The sequence below is a fragment of the Taudactylus pleione genome, unplaced genomic scaffold (assembly GCF_031769625.1).
Source record: "Taudactylus pleione unplaced genomic scaffold, aTauple2 ptg000142l, whole genome shotgun sequence".
NCBI classification, from domain to species: domain Eukaryota; kingdom Metazoa; phylum Chordata; class Amphibia; order Anura; family Myobatrachidae; genus Taudactylus; species Taudactylus pleione.
Genome location: NW_028284544.1, coordinates 5,003,283 through 5,025,623, shown reverse-complemented (window position 1 = coordinate 5,025,623; position 22,341 = coordinate 5,003,283). Strand labels below are relative to the sequence as shown.

Here is a 22,341-nt window from a genome sequence, read left to right as displayed (position 1 = left end):
TGCCTTTCTCTCAAATGGTGAGGACAATGAGAATCACTTCTGATAAAGAGAAATTACCTTCAGCTCTAAACCATATGGGTGACAAGTTCTCACAACAAGGTTATGATGACAGAGAGATTAAAGAAGCCATAGATAAATGTTTGAAACTGGATAGAGTGGACTTACTAACTACAACTATAAACATAGAAAAGTCTGAGCGCATGATTTTTTTCTACCACTTTTTCCATTGGATCACATATAGTCAAAAGGGCGGTTATGAAACATTGGCATATCATCCAGGCGGATCCCGCATTGGGAAAGATGTGCCAAGATAAACCTTTGTTTTGTTACAGGCGTAGTAACAATATCAAGGATGAAATTACTTTGGATATCAGTAGGAGAAAACAAGCTGGTTGGCTAGCCTTAAAAGAAGGAACTTACCCTTGTTCTGGATGTATAAATTGCCGCTTCATGCTAACGGGCACAGAATTGAAAGATATCAACTCTGGTCGAGTTGTTAAAATCCATCATCGTTTAAATTGCGAGACTAAATACATAATCTACATTGTTGTGTGCCCCTGCAAACACCTATATATTGGAAAAACAATAAGAATGCTCAAGGAGCGAATTGCACTCCATAGGTCTTCTATTAAAAAGGCTTTTGAAAATTTGGACTCTAATACTCCACCAGTAGCGAGACACTTTGTCCAGATGAAACATAATATTATGGACTTCCGTGTTATTCCAATTGACCATGTCCTCCTTTAAAAAGAGGGGGTAATAGAGAAAAGCTACTCCTGCAACGTGAAGCAAGATGGATATATGTTCTTAATTCCATGACACCCAAAGGTTTAAATGAGGAGCTGAATTTATCCTGTTTTCTTTAGATGGGTTATAACTCTCTCTCTCCAATTAATGACAAGTTTGTCTCATTCAAATTTATGTTGTTTTAGGGATTTGGTGTATTTATGTTTACTTGTTAATGAATCCACATGAGTACGTTTAATCACCTGTCTTGTTCACCATTAAGACGCTAGATGAGCGTCCTGGTTACTATTGTTACCTTATTCAGAGTGTGACTTGACAGCACTGCTTGACCTACGTTGGAACGCTAGTATGAGTTCCGGGTCTGTGGCTGCTGAACCGCTAACGTCACTTCCGGCACTATGGTTTGCCGATCAGACGGATGCTGGATTGTTACACTATACATTAGGGACAGACACGTATCAGGTGAGCAACCATGTAGATTCTAACACAGGTGTATTCATTATTGTGCACTGTTAAATGTAGTATTCACTGCAGTATTGTCATTCCGTGCCCCGTGATGAAGGTGTGAGTAAGCACTGAAACAGCTGTCGGGCTGTGGTGTACTGACTCCATTCGACTAAAGCATATTTATTCCACGGCGGTGAAGATGCATGACGATACTGCAGCTGCCGTATTTTATGTTGGAACTTTGCTGTCGATTTACACTCAGCTTGGAGTCTGTTAGGTATTTGCTGCTACTTTATGATGCATATCAGCACGTCATTTGCCATGTGACCATGCCTGTTCATGCTGCTCAGTACTTCATACAAAGTGATCTTTTGTGTAATTTGGAGTGCTGGTTTTTCTTCTGTGAATACAGAGTAGTGTGACTATATATATATATATGTGCCGCTGTTTTTCTTATCGTATGCTACATTTTCACGGGGGGCACCCGGGTCCAGTGTCCCATTCGGTGGAGTGTAGGGCTATTCGTTCAGCAGTATATATATATATATTAAATTTATTTTTAATACTATTCTTTAACCTCAAGACATACTTTTTATATATCTGATTTTCTGTTTTCTTATTCTTTTTCTCTTTTAAGTATCACAGACTGTAATTCATTATACATATTTTGATAATTACAATACAAGTTATATTTTAAAATCTGTGCATCAATAAGAGACAACCCTTTCTAACCTTTACACAAAAGTTCTTTCTTGCATGGAATGCTGCTGTATGCCGGTATATGTGAGTGTGTGTGTATATATATATATATATATATATATACATACATATACACTCATCAGGCAGGTAGCCCGATGTGTGTGTGTATGTATGTATATATCTATATATACATATATATATATATATATATATATATACAAAAAGCACTAATCCACGGCACTCACCATTCCTAGTTTTGGGGTGCAACATGGTATGTGACCACATTGTTTAAATAGAAATCACAGGGGCTCTGCACTCACCATAATAACTAATAATAATAAACATAATAAACAATGGGGTTTTGGTTCATGAATTGATCAATGCATTTAAGCTTGCAGCCCATCGTCACGGGACCCCACTTTACTGCAATTCCCTACTCTATTGCTCAGAATTATAACATGGACATAGCCATCACATTAGTGTTAAACTCAGGGTATGCTATCAAGGTCTAAAGCTCACAGCAACTTTGCTTTTAAATGTGAGACAGTTACCAAGCACACCTGTTGCAAAGCACCTAGGAAAACAGCTCACGAATAACATAGCAAAGTCGACGTTTCGGTCCCAAAAGAACCTTTGTCAACCACACAGCTACCACCAAACAGACCCATAACCAAGTTGTCCTCCAGCTGCCTTGAAATAGCCACATCAATTAGCCAAACTCCGCCCCCAACAAAACTCAGGAAGTCACATTAAATATACAAGATATCAGTATATCTGAAGATAATACGGCTGTTCATCACTGTAGAGCATGCACAACGCATGTAGACCGGGCACAATAGTCCCCAAAACACAATAAATAAGACTATACACAATCGCGGTAGCGCAAACCGGAAATGGAACACATGGCACTTCCGGTTTGCGCTACCGCGATTGTGCATAATCTTATCTATCTTATTTGGGGACTATGGTGCCCCGTTTATATGCCATGTACAAACTCTATCTTTAGTTATACTGGTATCCAGTTTATCTATTGTGATCTCCTGGAATTTTGCTTAGCAAACATTTGTCTATGCGGCTGCGTCATTTCCAGTTGTGATGCGTTCCACTACCATGCGTTCCAATGCGGCTGCGTCATTTCCGGTTGTGATGCGTTCCACTGCCATGCTTTCCACTGCGTCAGCTCTCTCATGCATTCATCATGAGTCAGTACAGCTAAACGACCACAGGTGGCACTGCTGTGCTTAGACATTGTGAGGATTCTGTGGAGCTGATTGAAATAGATTGTCATGGGATGTAGTTATGAGACCGGTGGCTGCGATGACCGACATCCAATTCCCGACAAGGGACTTCAGATAGGCATTGAAATACAGACGCCTATCTTAATCCCGACTTTGGCACGCCAAAGGACGCCAAGTGAACGAGGTAACTCCAGGGTGCCCTTAGCGTTAGGTTTAGGGAGCATAGCGGGGTTAGGTTTTGGGGGGGAGGTTAGGGTTAGGCACCGCTAGGGGGGAGGGTTAGGCACCAGTGGGGGGGTTAGGTTTAGGCATGAAGGGGGAGTTAGGTTTAGGTACTAACGGGGAGGGTTAGGGTGCGGGGTGGGGAGGGTTAGGCTACAAGAAGGGGGTTCGGTAAGTATACTTACCCGACCCCTGTCAGGATACCAACCATCAGGATGACGCTTTCGGTATTCTGAAAGGAGGCATCCCGACACCCGTCATACATACCCATTCTATTGTCATGATGACTCATGAATCATTCTCCTGGCATCTAGTTCAATAGTTCCTTTAGGCCAGTGGATCATGTAATTCAAAAGTCACATGATAAATTCCCCATCAGCTCGAGACGCAGTGCTGAGTGCTGCATTCTATACACTGTAGTTCTGTTTATTCCACAAGACACAGGGTGATATGTATCAAACTTTCAAGACAGATCAAGTAGAAAAATTGCCCATAGCAACCAATCAGCTTCTGTCATTTTATAGACTGCAGAAAGTGTGTGTGTGTGTGGGGGGGGGGATCTTGGACTGCACACCCTAATTTTAAACATAATTGGAGGTGCTGCCATGCTGAGACTTATAGTACAATGCAGGGGACATAAAATACAGGTGCACACTCTAGGTACTAAGAACAATGATAGAAAAAATAATCCTGATAAACTCTACAATTAACATGGAATGAGGTTCTTAGTACATTTGGCCAAAAAATTTTGCCCATCCACCTCGTCAAGGTAAACCCCATAAGATGGGTCCCTAACATCCCTAATACTAACACATTACATTCAATTTATCCAGGACTTAACTGGGTTATATTTTGACATGAGCTATATATGTGTGTGGTTTATATGTTCTCCCCATATTTGTGTGGTTTCCACCAGGTGCCTCGTCTTCCTCCTACAGTCCAAAAACCTACTATGTATTAGTGTGTTTGTGGGATGGGAAATGCAGATCCCCAGGACTTAAGCACGACCTAAAGTTCTAATGGTCTTATCACATCTCAAATGGGAAATGCAGATCCCCAGGACTTAAGCACGACCTAAAGTTCTAATGGTCTTATCACATCTCTCTGGTACTGCCCTAACATAAACCTTATAAGATAAGTATAATGTTATGTAACAAGAATACAATAAAATAAGATTACAATAAAATTAAATTATGAAATGCAATGAATTGAAACCACTTATCACCAATGATGTTTAATTGGTAAGATGTTATTTGATAAGTGGCCGATGGTGTTAGTTGACAACACAGCAAGGTGACGGCCTCGTCCCAAGCGGATCTTTTCATCACCTTCTATGGGCACTTTCCAGATGGATGACAGAACATGCACTACAATGAGCTGTAGTCTTGATCTAAAAGGAATTCAATAAAATTTTCAGATCATCAATTCATAGGAAGAATTAAACATTTATATTTTAACAATAGTGAGAATACTCTAAATATAACAGCAATAAAAAGGGAAATTGTAAACAGAACGAAAGGTATGTAATGACAAAGTGTAAGCAATCATAGTTTCAGTTATGTAAAAAACAGTCAACTTTTAATTTGTAATCCAATAGGATTGTGTTATATGGTACATGGAATCCACAGTACAAATATTTTTGAATTTGTCATCCAATGGGATCTTCCTCATTTTTAACGCAAATACATTTTAAATCTTTTTATCTACAGGAAAATCTTTTTAATTGGTAGTCAAATTTATTTTTTCTTCTTGTAACTTAAGGTGCCTATCCACTAGACGATTAAAATGAGCGATTGAATGATAAAGCTATCGTAAACTCGTTCGAAAATTGGTCTTTTAGACATCTATGCACGATGATTCGTGCAAACATGCTGGTCAACCTGATGATAATGTCAGGTTCAGCATGTTTGCAGATGATTGATTGTGCCTACACTGAACGACTGCTCGTTCAGTGTAGGCACATCACAGACTGACAAACGACTGCACGATTACAATGTCATAATCGTGCAGTCTTTTGCCTGTCTTCTAGTGGATGGGCACCTTTACTGGAACTCTGCTAATGTGTAATCCACAAGAAATAAAACAAACAAACAATGGAAGACACAAACAGTTCCGCTCAGACTCTCTGCAGAATGACTATGAGCTGGCTGCTCAGCCAATTACAAGTGCTTTTCTACACTAGCTGTTGTGATTGGTAGAGGATTCTTTGCTTTAACCAGACATCAGTACAGATTAAATTAATCTCTGCTGACATGGGAAAAAATTATTATTAGCAATGCTATGAGGCTCCATTCCTATCAATGTCCCATTCATTTGAATTTCCTATGATTTCAATAGAGTTTCTATGTAACCTATCTAACTCTCTTCTCATAGTAAACACCTATCACATCTTCTCCTTCTTCAATTTAACATCCTCCTAACCCTAGGCCAACTTTCCAGTGTGATTGGATCATACAGCCCACCAAGAACATCTGCAATCGGGCTGTACAAATTTGCAATATGTAGCACCTATCCTTGTGTATCAACACCTATTTCCCTATAGATTGTAAGCTTGCGAGCAGGGCCCTCTTACCCTTATGTATGTCTTTTACGTATGTATAGTCAGGTGCATAAATATTGGGACATTGACAGAATTTTCATATTTTGGCCTCTATTTACCACCACAATGGCTTTGAAATGAAACAAACGAGATGTGCTTTAACTGAAGACTTTCAGATTTAATTTGAGGGTAATTACATCCAAATCAGGTGAACGGTGTAGGAATTCCAATGGTTTCTATATGTGCCTCCCACTTTTTAAGGGGCCTGACTGTATGTATGCCTTTTACAACCCAGTAAAATGTTAATGTTGTTTCAAATTGTAAAGCGCAACGGAATTTGCTGTGCTATATAAGAAACTGTTAATAAATAAATAAATAATAAATATGTGTAGCACACAGCTCCATTGGAATAAACATGCCACTGGAATGCCCACTAACAGGAATGGGAAAAATACAGTAGAATGTTGGTATAACCAATGACATATACAGCATGGATGCAGGGTCTCTACCCAGCCACTTTATTTATTGTCCCACCCCACCGCCACTGATGAACTGTAATAAAGTGTAGATGATAGACTAATAACCTATCTTTGAAGCCTATTTAATGCAGAAGCCATTACATTGGACATCTACCATACACTAGCCATCAGATTATGGGACTGTTTTATACAACAGATACATAATTGAGTAACTGCTTTATATGCTAGCCACCAGATTGGGGTCTGCGTAGTATACTGGCCACTAGATTGGGGTCTGCTTAGTATACTGGCCACTAGATTGGGATCTGCTTAGTATACTGGCCACCAGATTGGGGTCTGCTTAGTACACTGGCCACCAGAATGGGGTCTGCTTAGTATACTGGCCACCAAATTTGGGTCTGCGTAGTATACTGGCCACCAGAATGGGGTCTGCTTAGTATTCTGGCCACCAGAATGAGGTCTGCTTAGTATACTGGCCACCAGATTGGGGTCTGCTTAGTATACTGGCCACCAGATTGGGGTCTGCTTAGTATTCTGGCCACCAGATTGGGTCTGCTTAGTATACTGGCCACCAGATTGGGGTCTGCGTAGTATACTGGCCACTAGATTGGGGTCTGCTTAGTATACTGGCCACTAGATTGGGGTCTGCTTAGTATACTGGCCACCAGATTGGGGTCTGCTTAGTACACTGGCCACCAGAATGGGGTCTGCTTAGTATACTGGCCACCAAATTTGGGTCTGCGTAGTATACTGGCCACCAGAATGGGGTCTGCTTAGTATTCTGGCCACCAGAATGAGGTCTGCTTAGTATACTGGCCACCAGATTGGGGTCTGCTTAGTATACTGGCCACCAGATTGGGGTCTGCTTAGTATTCTGGCCACCAGATTGGGTCTGCTTAGTATACTGGCCACCAGATTGGGGTCTGCTTAGTACACTGGCCACCAGATTGGGGTCTGCTTAGTATACTGGCTACCAGATTGGGGTCTGCTTAGTATACTGGCCACCAGATTGGGGTCTGCTTAGTACACTGGCCACCAGAATGGGGTCTGCTTAGTATACTGGCCACCAGATTGGGGTCTGCGTAGTATACTGCCCACTATATTGGGGTCTGCTTAGTATACTGGCCATTAGATTGGGGTCTGCTTAGTATACTGGCCACTAGATTGGGGTCTGCTTAGTATACTGGCCACCAGATTGGGGTCTGCTTAGTATACTGGCCACCAGATTGGATTCCCTATACATGCAGATCATCTCCACCTTGGGATCTTTTTTTCCATATTGAGAATAAAAATGTTGCTCTGTTAAGATGACAAGAGAACAGGACTGAGGACTAGTGAGCTCCTCACTACATTTGGAGGTTCTCCTGAGTATCTGGGACACTATCCCCAATAGACCTCGCTCTATTCAACCGTCTCTTAAACCCCATGGAGTGGCTAAATATGGATATGGTATATTAATTTACATATTATATAACTATACCTGTGTGTAGTTAAGAATAGTTATTGATATACTAAGATCTGCATATTATATATATATACATATAGATACATATATATCTGTCTTATCTATCTATCTATCTATCTATCTATCTATCTATCTATCTATCTATCTATCTATCTATCTATCTATCTACCTATCTATCTATCTATCCAATACACATGCTAATAATAGTTACAGTTATGGAGAAATTAAGATCCGCAATATATATGTGACTGAGAATAGAGGGTTCCTGCATAGTACTGACCAGACTGGACTTTTCTTAGTATAATAGCCAGAGGGAAGAAGGGCCCTGCTAGTGAGAGCTTACATTCAAAAGGGAAAAGATTGAAGTAATGGCACAAAGGGGTGACATAAAGAGGGTAAGGATTTGGGGAGGAGGTGGGAAGGGTAACTGAGTAGAAATAATGGAGCATATTTTACTACAAGAAGTTTCATTCTAAAACATTACATATAATGAATGACTAGATATATATCATTGGAATATATATTTTTTCAGTTTTATCTAGATGTTTTCCATACTTATGTTCACATTTCTTAGTTTTATATATTTAGCTTATCTTATGGACCTGTCCACTGCTGGACACAATAAATCTGCCAGGTCATTTCCATTACAAGAAACATATTTTTCCTTTCTCCAAATTGTGCATTAATTATGATACACAAGGAGTAATATGAGATGTAAATGTCAGTTTAATAAGAATTACATTGGTATGACAAAGACATGTATGAATGGGATGTAGTTTAAATCCCGGTGGTCAGGATGCCAGGGCTCAGAATGCCAGTGCCGGAATCCCGACACCAGTCAGAATCCTGGCACTGGCATCCTGATGGAAAGTAGAGGGGTGAGGGGAGGGTTAGGAGTTAGGCACTAGTAGGGTTAGGATACTTACCGGCAGGTGTCAGTATCCTAACCCTGTCCGTATGCCAGTGTCGGGATTCTGACCGCCGGGATGCCGAGTGCCGGCATCCCGTACCCACCCCATATAAATGCTAGCTCATAGGGAAAGTGAAAGTAGCCACAATAACACTGAGAGCACTTACAGTATTGCCAGATGTTTCCTTGGCATAGTGATCACGAGGGGCAATTTATGCTGCAAACCCCTAAAAACAGAAAACAGACACCATTACCTAAATGACTCCATGAGAACATTATACAACTTAATGAGGCTGATTCACTTCATTGGGAGATTGTCCTCCTCATTTTATACTCATCAGTTATTCTATATTATTATACAGAAATATAAATATATTACAGTGACATTTTAAGTAAAATGTAATATGCTCTATGATAGTTACTGAGACACAAAGATTAGTATATGAATGGGATCCTTATGGCAGTGCCGTAACTAGACATTGTGGTGCCCTGTGCGAGAAGGAGCATCAGCGCACCCCCCACCATGTCATATTTTGATATTACTGTTAGTTTGTAACACTGGAGGGGCCATGGCTAATGATACTGTGGCAGTCTGGTCCTGGGGCTCTTGGCTGTTAATATATGTCCCCATTTTGTGTGTTTAAATGTTGGAAGGTATGTACGTAGGTCGAAGAACACAATTGAACACCGTATATTATTCTCTGTAGGACACCATTTTCTAGCAGAGGCTGGCGGCCGTGTCCTTAAATTAGATTACTGACATGAAATCTGCTGTGTAGATGAAAAATATCCCTTGGTCCTAAAGTAATATAGTAAAATATGTGGTTCCAGTGAATCCCTGAAACTGCTGCATACATAGATACGTTACACTTTTTATATTAGCTTTACTATAGCTAAAATGGTTTAACTGTCAGTATGAGGGTACTTTGATATTTGTAACCTATTTACCTGCTGTGAGTGTGCACTGGTTCCACTCACACTGTGCCCTTCTATGTAGGATACTGGCGCTGGACCTGTCACGCTTCCTGCCGCTGCCGCACCCAAGTTCCAACAATAGGCTTTACTTGGAACCGTCATGACATCTCTCCCGTCCCTGCAGACTGCTCAGGAGGCAGAGCAACCTGAGAGTGACAAGCAGGACTGCTGCTGCAGTAAGGAAGCCGGGTGCACCGCTAATAATACATAGCAGTGGGCGCCCAGTGGCATATAGACATTGCATCTGGCAGCCGGTTCCGCCCTCAGGGCATGTTGCACTCTGTGCGGAGGCAGCGGCCGCACCACCCTAGTTACAGCCCTCTTATGGTATATGATTAACATTTAAATAGAACTATCTATAAATTACACTATTTTTCATTATGTAAAATTTTTATCCATAATTCCCATTGTTACATATTGTGATGCGTTATCAGCACAAAGTACGTACGTGCATCTCATAAGTACAATGTCCCTGGAACTGAGCCTGTTGTCCTTCTAGTCCGGCCCTATGGAAAAGAATACAGAAATAATACAGTTACTATTGTGTCTGGTATATGATTTGCATCAGTTATATAGTTTGTAAGTATAAACCACTATTTGTTCCTATTGTTCCCAGGTCAGTCGCTTCCTTTGCCTAATCTGCATTCCAGTCCTATGTAATATACACCCCTCCATTACAGCATACCCCAAGGCAGACTTTTTTTATTTTTTTTTAAATATTGCACAACTGTAAAGACCAGCATATGTACACAGGTCCCAACTGTCCCAGCATGGTAACTTGCGGGGTACCTACAATTTGTATTGCTGCTATAAGCTATGATGCAGATTGTCAGTCCACAACTATGATAAACAGACCCCTTAAACTTTTAATTACATGGTACAAAAATACCTGGAGGATGAGTCTCAGCTGAACATTGATTGCTCTGGCGCCCTCAGGGATCTTGTGGGCCAGACTCAGATGGTGCGCCTTCACCTGCAGGAGGAAGGGTGACAGCAGAGTTTTAGTTACTGGGCACCGCCACACTCAGAGAAAACAGGGAGACAGGAGATTATGGATGGGTAACCTACGTGTCCTCACACAGACATGTAATACCACAGGTGTAGCTTTTATGACTGATTTAGCCTGTAGTAGATATTTTTTATATATTTTAATTGGCACCTGAATTTCTAATAGAATTTCAGTATTTAATTCTATAATACTACAATGGATGACTAGATATATATATAATTGGAATATATTTGTGTTACTTACAAAAATTATATACACTGCGCTCAGCAGAAAGCTCTAGGTACAGATTGATACAAAAATGCCTAAATGCCAATATTTAAACTTGTTTTGCACATAAGAGGAACTCTGATTGTATGTGTATTGAACCAATGAATATGTAATTGTACTCAGAATATGACCACATGTATATTAGATGAAATACACATTCATTTATTGAAAAAGGAATCTTGTCCTGATCATAGACCGTAAAGAAAAATAATATAAAATAAATAAATAAAGTTATTTCCAATGTGCTACTAATGGGCGTAGGATCTGATAACCTACTGATCAATAATCGTGACCGAATAGTGACGGCGGCGTCCCGCTAGTCATACATGCGGTAAAGTTCTGTAGATGAATAATAAAGGTGATGATCTTTCTTCCCGGAGTAGGAGTGTGGTGGGGAAGCTGACAAGAGGTTGGGCTCTCACAGGCTGTGTCCGTCACTGATGTCAAACAGCGGGCGTGCGCCTGAGTGACCAGACGATATTTGTTACTAGTTTTATCTTGAGTTTTTTGTTCATGGCTTTGTTCACTTTTCTTAGTTTTATATATTAAGCTTATCTTATTAGCCGCGATTCAATTCAGTGCACTGTTAAGTCGGAGAATGCCAGTTCTCATGACTTAACATGGGTGTTTAGTTGTGAGAACCGGCATGCTTTGACTAAATTGCCGGTCGCGAGGCTGTTAGCGCACTTTTGTCGGATTTCTCCTCGCACCCCCAGGAGGGTGCGAGAAGAAATCCTTTAGTCTAGCCGAACATCAGGCTGAATTGATTAGCTCTGGGAGCTCCCTCCCGGGGGTCATCACTTTGAATTGAATCGCAGCCATGGACTTGTCCACTACCAATTGTTTTTATTTAATTTACAATTATAATGGACTATGTTTTTGCAAGATCAATTGTATTACAAGAAACCTATTTTTCCTTTCTCATATTATGTATAAATTGTGACACTTGTGGAGAAATATAAGATGTAATAGTAAGTGTAATAAGCATTACATTGTATGACAAAGAGACATATAAATACTAGGACATAAGGAAAAGGTAAGTAACCACAATTACACTGAAAGCACTTACCTCAGGTATTGCCAGGTGTTTTCTTGGCATAGGGACCATGGCCTCAGGTACTACCAGGTATTTTGTTGGTATAGGGACCACGGGCTCAGGTACTGCCAGGTATTTTCTTGGCATAGGGACCACGACCTCAGGTACTGACAGGTGTTTTCTTGGCATAGGGACCACAGCCTCAGAAACTGACAGATGTTTTCTTGGCATAGGGACCACAGGGGGCAGTTTATGCAGCAAAGCTCTAAAAAGAGAAAACAGACACATTTGCACCTAAAGGACTCAAAGAGAATATAACAATAGCTTAGGTTAGTACAATATAATGTACCCATAGCTAGATATTATGGAGTATTATGATTAACATTTATATAATAGCTAAAAAAAATTCTTCATCACAATCTATTCTTATCTATACATTACACTAATTTTCATAATTTTATATTTCTATCCATAAATCATATTGTTACTTATTGTTCATGCAATATATCTGCACAAGGTACTTACGCAGAGCGTCTCATAGGACCAGTGTTACTGGAACTGGGTGCTTTGTCCTTATGGTCCTTATGGGCTGACTCTGTGGAAAAGAATACAGTAATAGTACAGTTACTACTTTGTCTGGTATATTTTACTTCAGTTAGTCAATGGATTATAGTTTGGAAGTGTAAACCCCTATGTGTTCCTATTGTTCCTGGGTCAGTTGCTTCCTTTGCCTGCAACTATAAAGACCAGCATATGTACATACCTCCCAACCACCCAGCATGATAACTTGTGGTGTAACTACAATTTGTATTGCTGCGATAAGAGGTGGTGCAGATTGTTAGTCCAAAACTATGATAAAGCGACCTCTTAATCTTTTCATTATAACATACAAGAATACCTGGAGGACGAGGGTCTTTCAACTGCACTTTGCCTTCTGTAGTAGCCTCAGGGATTTTGTGGGGGGCACACACACGGTTCCTCTCCACCTGCAGGAGGAAATGTGGACAGCATAGAGTTAGTTACTAGGCACCGACACACTCAGAGAAAACAGGGAGACAGGAGATTATGGAAGGGTAACCTACGTGTCCTCACACAGACATGTAATACCACAGGTGTAGCTTTTATTGCTGAGGGACCTATTTATCATTGGAGGCTGTATGACCCCCAATGATTAAGTAATGGTCTCGCTGTGAGGGATACTTAAGTATTCATCATTGCTCTGGTGCGGGACAGCTGCGCCGAAAAGCAGCTGTCCCCTTGATTAGTATCTCAGCTACAGAAGTAGCTGCGTTACTTACCTCCTACCTTTCGGCCCGGCTACACATGTGTGACCCGAGGTCACGCATGTGCAAAGCCACCGGGGAGGTAGTGCGAATGTGGTGGAGGGATCCACTCGGATCCCTCTTTTCATCCCTTGAACTCCTTCCCATAGGAAGGAACACTAATCCGAGAACAAGCGCGGTCTGACGATGGCGCTTGTTCTCGGAAGCAAATTCCTGAATATTAGGTGGTCCATTTATTTGGTACCCCTGATGATGAAAAGCCCGGTAATCTAAATATGCGGAAACCAGCGTTTCCACATGGTTACCGGGCCATTTATCATATGATGAATAGGCCCCTGATTGAGCCTGTGGTATATATTTTTAACATATTTTAATTGGCAGCTGCAGTTCTAATAGAAAGTAAAATATCACATTCTAACCAATCTTCTAATAAAACTGATTTTGAATGTTCATAATATTTGTTTTATTTAATAATAAGGGTGAAATTTAATAAACATAATTATCTAATTTTTCCAGCATAAAAGCTGGAAACATTTTATATTTATGTTTTTTCCATATTTAAGTGCAGTGAAAAGTATGGAGATATCACTGATGTCACATACTTTTCACTGTTCCCTAAACACACTCCCTCCCCCATAGAATCTAATGGGGGGTTTCTCCTGAAGATATGTATATAAACTGGAGAAGAGATATTTATCTCTTTTATTTAAGCAAACTTGTCTCCATCTCCAGATGGCATAAGTAGCCTTTCCTCTCAGTACCTCAGCTGTCAGCACTACATTCCCATACACATATAATGGGCCTCTGTACCAGATGGTGATAAGTAGCCTTTCCTCTCAGTACCTCAGCTGTCAGCACTACATTCCCATACACATATAATGGGCCTCTGTACCAGATGGTGATAAGTAGCCTTTCCCCTCAGTACCTGAGCTATCAGCACTACATTCCCATACACATATAATGGGCCTCTGTACCGACGGTGATAAGTAGACTTTCCCTCAGTACTTGAGCTGTCAGCACTACATTCCTATACACATATACAGGGCCTCTGTACCAGATGGTGATAAGTAGCCTTTCCCCTCAGTACCTGAGCTGTCAGCACTACATTCCTATACACATATACAGGGCCTCTGTACCAGATGGTGATAAGTAGCCTTTCCCCTTCAGTACCATATGGCCTCCGATGATGAGTAGGCCTCAAACTTTTAATTACATGGTACAAGAATACCTGGTGGATGAGTCTCAGCTGAACATTGATTGCTCTGGCGCCTTCAGGGATCTTGTGGGCCAGGCTCACATGGTGCGCCATCACCTGCAGGAGGAAGGGTGGGCAGCAGAGAGTTAGTTACTGGGCACCGGGCATACTCAGAGAATACTGGGAGACCAGAGATTATGGATGGGTAACCTACGTGTCCTCACACAGACATGTAACACCACAGGTGTAGCTTTTATGACTGATTTAGCCTGTAGTAGATATTTTTAACATATTATAATTGGCAGCTGAATTTCTAATATAATTTCAGTATTTAATTCTATAATACTACAATGGATGACTAGATATATTATATATAATTGGATATTTGTTTTACTAGTTATATCTGGAGGTTTTTCATGCCTTTGTTCACATTTCTTAGTTTTATATATTTGGTTTATCTTATTGGCCGCGATTCAATTCAATGCGCTGTTAAGCCGGAGAATTCTGGTTCTCATGACTTAACATGGGTGTTTAGTCGTGAGAACCAGCATTATTTGACTAAAGTGCCAGTCGCGAGGCTGTTAGCGCACTTTTGTCAGATTTCTCGTTGCACCCCCAGGAGGGTGCGAGAAGAAATTGGGCAAAACATCAAGCTGAATTGATTAGCTCTGGGAGCTCCCTCCCCGGGCTATTTATCATCACTTTGAATTGAATCGCAGCCATGGACTTGTCCACTACCAATTGTTTTTATTTAATTTACAATTATAATGGTCCATGTTTTTGCAAGATCAATTGTATTACAAGAAACCTATTTTTGACACTTGTGGAGAAATATAAAATGTATGTAAATGTCAGTATAATAAGCATTACATTGTATGACAAAGTGATATATAAATACTAGGACATAAGGAAAAGGTAACTAACCACAATGACATTGAAAGCACTTACCTCAGGTATTGCCAGGTGTTTTCTTGGCATAGGGACCATGGCCTCAGGTACTGCCAGGTATTTTGTTGGTATAGGGACCACGGGCTCAGGTACTGCCAGGTATTTTCTTGGCATGGGGACCACGGCCTCAGGTACTGCCAGGTGTTTTCTTGGCATGGGGACCATGGCATCAGGTACTGCCAGGTGTTTTCTTGGGATTGGGTCTACAGCCTCAGGTATTGGCAGGTGTTTTCTTGGCATGGGGTCTACAGCCTCAGGTACTGCCAGGTGTTTTCTTGGCATGGGGTCCATGGCCTCAGGTATTGCCAGGTGTTTTCTTAGCATGGGTTCCACGGCCTCAGGTACTGCCAGGTGTTTTCTTGGCATGGGGTCCATGGCCTCAGGTATTGCCAGGTGTATTCTTGGCATGGGGTCAGGTACTGCCTCAGGTACTGCCAGATGTTTTCTTGGCATTGGGACCACGGATGACAATTTAGGCAGCAAAGCCCTAAAAGAGAAAACGGAAACATTTGCACCTAAAGGACTCCATGAGAAAGTAACAATAGCTATGGGTAGTACAATATAATAATGTACCCATAGCTAGATATTATGGTGTATTATGATTAACATTTATATAGTAATAGCTAAAAAATACTTCATCACATTCTTATCTATAAATTACACTCATTTTCTATCCATAAATTATATTGTTACTTATTGTTCATGCAATATATCTGCACAAAGCACTTACTCAGAGCTTCTCTTAAGACCACTGTTACTGGAACTGGGCGCTTTGTCCTTATGGACTGGCTCTGTGGAAAAGAATACAGTAATAGTACAGTTACTACTATGTCTGGTATATGTTTTGCTTCAGTTAGTCAATGGAATATATTTTAGATGTGTAAACCCCTCTTTGTTCCTATCATTCCTGGGTCAGTTGCTTTCTTTGCCTAATCTGTAACTGTAATGACCAGCATATGTACATACCTCCCAACCACCCCAGCATGGTAACTTGTGGTGTCACTACAATCTGTATTGCTGCGATGTGTTGATGCAGATTGTCAGTTCACAACTATGATAAGCCGACCTCTTAATCTTTTCATTATAAGATACAAAAATACCTGGAGGACAAGGGTCTTTCAGCTGCACTTTGTCTTCTCTAGTAGCCTCAGGGATTTTGTGGGGGGCGCACACACGGTTCCTCTCCACCTGCAGAAGGAAGGGTAAACAGCAGAGAGTTAGTTACTGGGCACTGGCACACTCAGAGAAAACAGGGAGACAGGATATTATGGATGGGTAACCTTCGTGTCATCACAGACATTTGAGCCTGTAGTATATATTTTTTACAGATTTTGAATGTTCATAATGTTTGTTTTATTTAACAATAAATCCCTTGTTCGACCACAGTTATACCCAGTAACATAGATTAATATGCAGTTACCCCTCGGGGGCTTCTCACCAGTGTTTTGATGTGCTTGGCCTTGCTCCCGTAGGTGAGTGTGCTGCGAGAGTCTTCATAGGCAGCATCCGCAGGGCTGATGTGTGTGATCATCACCATTCTGCTCCTGCCACTCAGTGCTCCCTGTGATAGATAAAGCTCTGGTTACAGGAGAGATCACTGAGGAATCCTTAGACAGTGTAATGAGCAGTTTAAAGATCTACTACTATTGTTTTATACTATGTTTGTGAGAAACAAATGATTGCACTAATTACTAATATCATGGTTGACTGCAGCCATTGTCTGATATAAAACAACAGAACAATGTGTTAGGAATAATATTCCTGATGACTGGGGTTCCTGTGTGGATGCTGTGGCCACATCCCCTTTACACAGGCCCTCAGCATTTACAATGAGCTGTGGCCACACCCCCATACTCGAGACCACACACCCCTTTAGTACCAGGGCATCATAAAGTCTCTTAATGGCCCTGTTTGATAACTCACATTCATATTCCTAAATGCTTATATCCCAAAAAGATATCTAATGGGGCACATCCACTAAACGATCTACTCCCTGTCCAATCTCTAAACGATTTTCACTTGATTTTTTCCCTTGAAATTTTATCTTTCACTCTGAACGATTTGCAAACGATCTTTAATAGATCAAGTGAAATTGTCCTGCATGTTCGGTTGACTGACGAGACGATCAAACGACCAGCGGGAGGGCGCATCGTTGATCGTTAATGACAAAACACTGCACGATTTACCAACGATTTTGAAACGATTGAATGATAACGACGTCGTTATCGTTCAATCGCCTGCTAAAATCGTGTAGTGGATGCCCCCCTTAAGAAGTGACTGATGCTACTTATACATCAGCCATGGGTGTATTCAGGGGCGTATTAATAGAGGAGGCGGGCCAATGTTCACTCCCCCTCCCGGGTCCCCTCCCCGAGATTCTAGGGGCCCGCAGACAATCCCAACCGCAACTGTTAGCTGCGCTGCTGCTGCAGTTATGTAGGGTGCACTGCAGGCATGTACGGGCCCCATCCCTGCACAGTCTATCATATCAGTGATGGAACATCCAGCGGTGCAGCTGGTGCATAAATACACCCCTGTGTGTATCTATGATGGGTGCAGGCTATATGGTGTACATGGCCAATGGTCTTACACTGCACACCCTGCACACATTACTTATACTTAACACTCTGTCAATGCTGCTGTAATCACCACTGTAGTCCATACTTGCTGACAATCAGCTCCAGCCTTCCGGGAGGGAGCTGATTGTCGGCTAACAGCGGGGGGGGGCGGGGGCGGTCATTGGGGGCGGAGCCGGGGGCGGGACAGCCAGTTGGTGTTACATTGGGGGTGGGGCCGGTGGCGGAGCCGCACGATCGCGTCATCGTGGCTCCACCCCTCTTCACAATGCCGTTATTTTCAGCAGTGTGAAGCAGGGGGCGGGGCCGCGATGGCGTGATTCAGCGCGAATCGCGTCACCGGCTCCCCCGCTGCGGGGGCTTCTAATCTTTTCAGGGGGGAGGACGGGAGAGTCGGAGGCTTCTGGGAGGCTTACCTGCCTGTCCGGGGAGCCGGGAGTGGCACCCGAAAATCAGGAGGCTCCCGGCCATATCGGGAGGGTAGGCAAGCCTGCTATAGTCACCGGGAAAATGACATGGGTGCCATTTTTCCAAAGTTCTGCACATGCCCAGTAGAGTAAGCGCAGTGCCAGAGTATAATTAGTGCATGTGCCTGTAAGAGAAGGGGGAGACCAGCATGGAGACTGTACACGGGGCCCTTCTCTCTTATCACTGTCACTGACATCAGGTACAGTTGTATTGTCATATATGTGTGTAGGGAATCTCATAGTAATAACATACCTTTAGCAGCCAGGTCAATTTGCTGTCCCGATAATTGATATGGCTGCCTGGTCTCTTGCGTAGCGCCATAATGCAGTTCCTTAGGGCCAGAAGGGAGCGGTTAATATAGCCACTTTCTTTCAGGGTTTGGCCAGTGTTCTTAGTCTGATATAGAAGCAGAAAAGATAATGAAGACACATCTGACTTCAGTCACAGGGCCTAATTCAGACCCGCTCGTCGATGGTGAGTGACAGCACGCCCCCTTTGGTGGGCGTGCTGGGGGCGTGGCTGCTCAGACGGAGGCATTCCCATGGGAACGCCTACCATCTGGGGCCGGCCCCACTGACATCACAAGTGATGTCAGTGGGAGAGCTTTCGGCTCTGATAGAGCCGAAAGCACTCCAGGGCTTGCGGCAACGCGACCCTACCACAAGGGTCTCGTCGCAAGCCCGATGGTCGCGATGGTCTTGACCATCGCGACCATCTTCCTGGCCGCTCGCTATAGCTGTGGGTAGAAGAAGGACGGCCCTGATTCAGAGCGAGCGCTCTGTCAGAACGTCCGGCTCTGAATCAGGGCCACAGTGTGGATGTAGTACAAACACATAAACTATTGTATGATAAAAATTATTTACACAATTTACTTCAATTGTGTCCCAAGACAGTGAATCCCATTCACCTTTGTTTTAGTTAGGGCTATTGGCCAAAATGCTTTTCTTATTGCATATAATTGAACCCAAGCTACTAAAGAAAAAATGCAATTCCAGTATTAGTGTCATTAATTGATACTGGTTTATCTTATTAATTAAACAAATGACTTTAATCCAAATGTTATATAATTTGTTATGAGTATGGTGTCAGTGGGTGGGGGTCAGTGAAATAAATGTATGTAACCAAGGGGGTGGTGGCCGGTAACAGAATGGGAATCACCACTCTAAAGGGAGAAAGACCACGCGTAGGGAGTACTGCAAACACGAACAAAAAGAGCTATAAACATGAAAGGCTCTGTTATAATAAGTCCTTTGCTACAAAAAGATGCAAAAACAAATTACAATGCTCATAAGAGCTTTAATCAAAGAAAAGAGCTTGCTATTCATGCCACCTCAGAATACAGGACAAGGACTATCCTAGGACTACTTAGCTCTCTGATAATTATACACATAATGGGATTGTCATTTATGTTGCACAGTGCAAGAGCAGCTTTGGTCTCGACACGTGCCTTCATTTGTGCGAGCAGGGTGATAACTAGCTATGAGCCACCAGTGCCACCCCATTGCCCTTGCTCCTGGCTAACAGGGTGCCTGGAACCCTGCTGCCAGGATTGCTGCTGCGGCACCCAAGGAGCGTCCTGCGGACAATCCACATGGGCACCTTGCACAGTATATGCAGCCCATCGGGCGTCCTGAGGACACCCAGCCAGTGCTGCACTTATTGGAGCTGTCAACAACAGCCCCCATGCATGATATACTGATGTCATACAGTACATGCAACATTATGACATGGTGCGTTCAGGGGGTGGGAGTGGCATAGGGTGCAATTATGCCCTATTACGGCTCTGTGTGAGTGCACCTAGATTTCCATCAGGGTTTAACTTTACCAAGCAAGGTGGCAACAATTGTGGAGGAGCTGAAGAATATAAAGGTGAAGGGGAAGAGTAAAGATGACCCTAGCTTAATATGTATGGTGTTGGTGTACCACTGCTCCTCATTGTACAGAGCAGAACTGGAACAAAACCTTGCACAGTGCACATCTAGAGATTGTTTTCTAGTTTGCAGAGGCGTTCCCTTAGAGTGGATAGTAGGCACACACCCAGGCGTGCTCTGAGTGGACTATTTGTGCTCACTGGTGCAAAACCAAAGCATTTAGCATAGTGCAGCTTTAGTAACCTTCTATATTCCGGATATTCCGTAAAACACATTGGGGTAGATGTATTATAGCGGCACTTAACGTGCCGCTATAACGTTTCCCGCTTCGCCTCTTTACCGAGGCGAAGCAGGAAGCACTACCGATGAGATGTATAAACATCTCATCGGCCGGAGAGGGGGAGCGTTAACTCCCCCCTCCGGCGCTACCCGCTAGAGACAGCAGTGCATCAGCCTAGTGCTGATGCGCTGTGTCTCTTCCCGGCCGGCTCCACTGAGCATGCGCGGGATCTCGCAAGTATCGCGAGATCCCCGCGTGGAGCCCTGGAGCCGGTAGCTGCAGCAGCAGAGACAGCGCTGTCCCTGCTGTGGAGATAGGGGCAGCGCCAGGCTGTAGCTGTCGATAACGACAGCTACAGCCGGCCGAACGGTCAGATGATCTGACCGTTCGTACATAGCCCAGGCTATCAGCGCTGCTATCTTATAGATAGCAGCGCAGATAATGACAGGGGCGCATAGCGCCCCTGTCATTTACCGCCCAGACCCCCGATCATACATCAGGGAGAAGCGGTATCAGCGCACATAACGTGCGCTGATACCGTTTCTGGGCTTCATACATCTACCCCATTTGTATGTTCCTCTTTGTGATTGTGTGGGTTCTCTCTGGGTGCTCTGGTTTTCTTCAATATCATACTGGCAGGAGACTTAGCTGCCAAAAAATTGGATCCCCTGTATGTGAGCATGAACACTGCAGAAGGATAGCAAACTCTTACGATATTTACCTCTTTGGCATTGCAAGGGGAAATACAAAGAAATGATAACGAAATGTAAAATACAAGTGATACCTGGCATGCTCGCTCTGATCCCGCCAGCGTCTACCATGTACAGCCGGCCCGTGCACACTCCATCATTGCTCGTCTGCTTTACGGTGACTTGTACAACAGCATGGGAGCGGGATGAGTTCTTATTGGCCGCTGTGGCTGCTTAGAGCGGCGCTTATTCCCTTTCATCAGTAATGCTATGGCCTGAAAAAGAAAGTTATATAGATGCACCAACACTCTTTTGGAAACGCAACACAACTAATAAAGTTAACACTTGCCGATGTGTTATAGCCACAGCAGGGTCACTACACCAGCGATCACATAGTCATGGGCTCTGTTTATTAATTCACACATTAATGGGTTCTTTGCAGACAGCAAACTTGTTTGTATTAGTCTGTACTTATATAACTTATTGTCATTTGTATCCCCCTTTGTGCAGTACTGCAGAACCCTAGTGGTGCCTTATAAATAAAACATAATAATAATAATAATAATAATAATAATATAGACAGGGATGACTAGTGGTGAAGCACGAAACGCTGCATAAGGGTAGCACAGACTAATGATAGTCACCTCTTCAGGACTGCTGGGGAAGAACTCAGCGATCCCTTCTATCCTGGTGTTGCCGTGGGGATTCTCTCTAAGGTTCAAACATCCAGAGGACGGTCTTAGCAGATCCCGAATGGGTTTCATTGTAGACCTGCAAATGTAATGAAGGAATAATCACTCTCTGCAATACAAGCACAAGTGCGTAATCCACATTTACTCTCTGGAAAGGGCTTGTGTAACTTGTGGTTCTCCAGATGCTGCATATCATGAAGAAAGGTTTATCGGGGAAAGTACATACATGGCAGGGGCCCATCTTAGCTTTGAGATCTGCACCAATCCCCATGCATTTTAAAAAAAGCAGAGTAGGGGGGTCTCAGT

The 22,341-nt window shown here is 42.7% G+C and overlaps 1 protein-coding gene across 1 annotated transcript; it reads right to left on the bottom strand.

The window, feature by feature from the left end:
- Positions 1 to 11,556: 11,556 nt before the first annotated feature.
- Positions 11,557 to 14,625, bottom strand: LOC148522723 (uncharacterized). The gene is made up of 5 exons (XM_088473829.1): positions 14,545 to 14,625; positions 12,932 to 13,019; positions 12,559 to 12,628; positions 12,121 to 12,298; positions 11,557 to 11,580 (listed from the first exon to the last, which is right to left on the bottom strand). Exons 1-5 carry the CDS (start codon positions 14,623 to 14,625, stop codon positions 11,557 to 11,559), a joined length of 441 nt encoding a protein of 146 aa, XP_088329955.1.
- Positions 14,626 to 22,341: the final 7,716 nt, after the last annotated feature.

What these genes read in the sequence shown, in the direction of transcription:
- LOC148522723 (XM_088473829.1), bottom strand. Translation starts at nt 14,625, where the DNA reads ATGGCGCACCATGTGAGCCTGGCCCACAAGATCCCTGAAGGCGCCAGA. An exon ending in GAAAGACCCTCGTCCTCCAG is followed by an intron (nt 12,629 to 12,931) that starts GTATTCTTGTAT and finishes TCTTTTCCACAG; the next exon opens with AGTCAGCCCATAAGGACCAT. An exon ending in CTATACCAACAAAATACCTG is followed by an intron (nt 11,581 to 12,120) that starts GTAGTACCTGAG and finishes CCGACTTAACAG; the next exon opens with TGCACTGAATTGAATCGCGG.